At 30.5% G+C, this 3,489-nt stretch overlaps 2 protein-coding genes across 3 annotated transcripts in view; one reads left to right on the forward strand and one right to left on the reverse strand.

Annotated features, from left to right (window-relative positions):
* LOC109348447 (protein ROOT PRIMORDIUM DEFECTIVE 1-like) overlaps nucleotides 1–3,489 on the forward strand; it is a 45,647-nt gene that overhangs the window by 30,343 nt on the left and 11,815 nt on the right. The window lies entirely within an intron of this gene.
* LOC109348452 (protein LIGHT-DEPENDENT SHORT HYPOCOTYLS 4-like) lies at nucleotides 797–2,705 on the reverse strand. Its single transcript, XM_019588911.1, has 2 exons — nucleotides 2,239–2,705; nucleotides 797–1,355 (listed from the first exon to the last, which is right to left on the reverse strand). Exons 1-2 carry the CDS (start codon nucleotides 2,490–2,492, stop codon nucleotides 1,016–1,018), a joined length of 594 nt encoding a protein of 197 aa, XP_019444456.1. The 5' UTR covers nucleotides 2,493–2,705; the 3' UTR covers nucleotides 797–1,015.

Here is a 3,489-nt window from a genome sequence, read left to right on the forward strand (position 1 = left end):
TATATATATATATTATATATATAGCATCTATCCTATGTCCAAATGGAGGCACAATAGGTGTCTGTTCATGACCAGAGGGATTGTGGAAAATTCATTTTTTTTTAGCCAAAGTCACATACATCATCCAAACTACATTTATCTACAGACAAGTTTGTCGGCCAAATTGATTAACAAAATTTGTTACTAAAGATATGTCAATACACTTTTTGGTTTTGTGTTCTCTTTCCTGTTAAGACAACTTCGTCTACTTATAATTAGAATGTAAATATAACCCTTTTTCCTTTTTCCTTGGCTACTTCTACCTAAGTTGGAAATATAAGGATATATACACTTAATTAGCATATGATTGAAGAAAGTTGAAGCATGTTAATTCCAAAACAAACTTATCTTTGAATCTTTGAGGAAGGTTAATGACATGAGTTGTTGTGAAACCAAAGTGTAACAATTTAATTAAATATAGATGATTATTGAAGTACATTATTCAGTCTCACTATCACTTTTTCAGTACTCCACTAGTAGTTTACTACCAGTACCGCACTCTCTGCTATAATAGCAGATACATGCATTATATCTCAGAATATCAATTATCTTTTAACTTTTCCTTCTCTCACGCCAAACAACATACAAAAACAAACACTCTATATGGCCCCAGATCATAGATCATTGCACCTTTCATAAATACTAACTTTATTTGAACATCAAAATAAAACCCTAAATGTAATACTAAACTAGAGATTAGGGTTATAAATTCATTATTAAAGTATAATTAAGATGAAGATGAAACATCCCACTCCACAAAGCAACTTTCATAAAAATTGTCTAACAAAAAAGTAAAAAAAAGAAAAAGAAGATAGTAAATATAATACTAAGGTATAGGATATATGTCTCCAAATGGATCAAGACTAAGATCAAGAACATGGTTTGAAACTGGTTTGCAACAACAATTGAAGCCACAATATCACAGAAGACTAAGAAGAGTAGAACTTTTGGTGGAATGTGAAACTAATTAATTGCTTTATTGAGTTGAAGTTGGTGCAGGTGGGAGCACGGTTTGTTGTTGTTGTTGTGGTGGTTGCTTCCGCTTCTTCTTCTTCTTCTCATAACTAATGCCTCTTGCTTTGGACTGAAGATCACGAACCTCACGTAGGTAAAGCCTCACAGCTCGAGCACCAAATGGATTTGCTTCTGGCTTTCCTCCATTTTCCTCAAAAGCTGCACGAAGACGACCTATGAGTGCATCAAGACTACCCCATGCTTGTTTCAAAGGGCATGTACATGGACCTGGAGGGTTAGGGTGCCCATAGAAGGGACACATTGGAGTGTGAACTTTGGTCTTCCCAAATTGGTCTAGGTACCTATACATATTACGTTATTTTCATCAACAAATATGTACCAAACTGGTATGATAGGAACAAAATCATTTTCGAAAATCCTCGATTTTCATATAAATAAGGTAGTGGATTTAATTTTATTTCATTCGTAAAATTATTTCAATGCTTGTTTTTCTACTTTCAAATACTCTTTTGTGGAGTGGGTGACCTAGTTTATTATCTCTTTGGGTGTAATGTTTTAATGAGGTTTATTGCTGACAAAAAAATTGTATACCAAACTGCTCTCATAAATATTTGACTCCTTAAACTCATCATTTGAAGGATGAATTTAATCAAACAAATTAAATTTCTTGTAATAAAAAATATAGAGAGAAAACTTTGGTCTTGCCAGTTTACACATAATAACAATTACATTTAATCAACAAATTAAAAATACAGTTTTTATTAAACAAATTAAGTTCATGTTCAAGGTTGTATATATCAGTTTGCTTATAGATTTTTAGTTGTTCTCCATTCATCATGCTTTTTTCTTCCTGAGAGGGTGTTCTTGATGAGACTCATATTAATTCAATAAATTTTTATTTTGAAAGAATTTAAGATCATATTAAAAATTAAGGATAAGAAGTGGTAATCCAACTTATATACATATAGGAGTAGTGAAGTCCTTATATTGTAATACTGCAAAAAATATTTATATTATTTCATACAAAATCAGACATAGAAAAATAAGTTTCTTCATGTCTAAAGACAATTTTATTCCGACGCAACCACAGAATCTGACAACAAAAAACCATGTCTACCAAGTTATTACTGAGCTAGTAACTTCAAAGATGATTTTACTTTAAAAGAATAAATTGTTTGTAACAAAAAAAGGAAGAGAGAAAAGGGTATATATATGTGCGTGTACCTGAGAAATTCAAGAACATTTGCACCACTGCACCTAGAGAGTGAAAGAGGGGGACGGTGATTCTTGAGGTACTGACCAAAGGTGTTCCAGTCACGGCGCTTCTGGTTCTCATAGCGGCTTGTGGTGGCCGGAGATGAGGAAGAGCTAGCACTAGCAGCTCCAAAGCTTGTAGTTATGTTGGTGCTTGTGATAGTGTTATTTGTGAGGTTATGTTCAGAGTTACTTGTGTCCATAAATTGTTGAATTGAATCCATTTGAAAAATATTGAGTACTACTATTACTATTACTATTATTACTATTACCTTTTAAGGCTTTTGCATAGATCCAAGGTTGTTGACTTTGTGTCTTCTCTTTGCTACAGCATGCCTGCAATACTTTTTAGCTGGGTCTCTATTGTTCTAGGGTTCATAAGAAAGTGACTATAGTGAAAGTGTGAAGAGTGAGAGGTTATTTGAGATAAGGAATTACTATACCATACTTATAATTTTAACAACTTGAGGAATAGTTCTTTGTTTTTCTTACCTGATACTATTTATGAGTAATGATATTCTAATAATACTTTGCCAATATCATTTTTTATGCTTTTACTTTATAATCATTGATGAAGACATTTTTATTGTTTTCCAACCAACAAATTTTTGATCCATATATTATAGGTATGAAAAGTAATGTTTGTAATATTAATGTGAGATATATGAAATTTTTCCTCACCAAAAGTATTGTGTATAACAGCAAAGTTTGATAGCAAATATTAGGAAAAAGAAATTGTTGGATTCTTATAAAGAGAAATTTTCAAATTTTGATTTACAAATTTGTTGTAAAAAAAAATTCATAATTTATTTGGGCGTAAATAAAAAATCAACAACATAATAAATTCATATGAAAATGTTATATTTGATAATGGATACATTATATGATATTAGATTAGACATGAATACTTTAATAAGAAAGTTGATAATTCATATCTTAGAAAAGATGGTAGAATAACATCTTAAATGGTTTGAGTATGTATGATAGGTAAGATTAATTATATTGTGTTTTCTATATAATAGATTGATATTTCTTTGTAATTCAATTATATTCATTGAATGAAATTCATAATCTTTTTCTTACTTGACTTCTAATAAAAATGATTTAAGATAATAGTGAATCTATATTGTGGAGTTCAGCTAGAAACTCCAATTGTTGATTACAGACTATGATATTAATATATAGATGAGAGAGGGTGATACATATATATATATATATATA

The sequence above is a fragment of the Lupinus angustifolius genome, chromosome LG05 (assembly GCF_001865875.1).
Source record: "Lupinus angustifolius cultivar Tanjil chromosome LG05, LupAngTanjil_v1.0, whole genome shotgun sequence".
Classification (NCBI taxonomy): Eukaryota; Viridiplantae; Streptophyta; class Magnoliopsida; order Fabales; family Fabaceae; genus Lupinus; species Lupinus angustifolius.

Coding starts and splice junctions, on each gene's coding strand:
- LOC109348452 (XM_019588911.1), bottom strand. CDS start 2,492: ATGGATTCAATTCAACAATTTATGGACACAAGTAACTCTGAACATAAC. Junction 1,356..2,238: donor AATGTTCTTGAATTTCTCAG/GTACACGCACAT, acceptor TAATATGTATAG/GTACCTAGACCAATTTGGGA.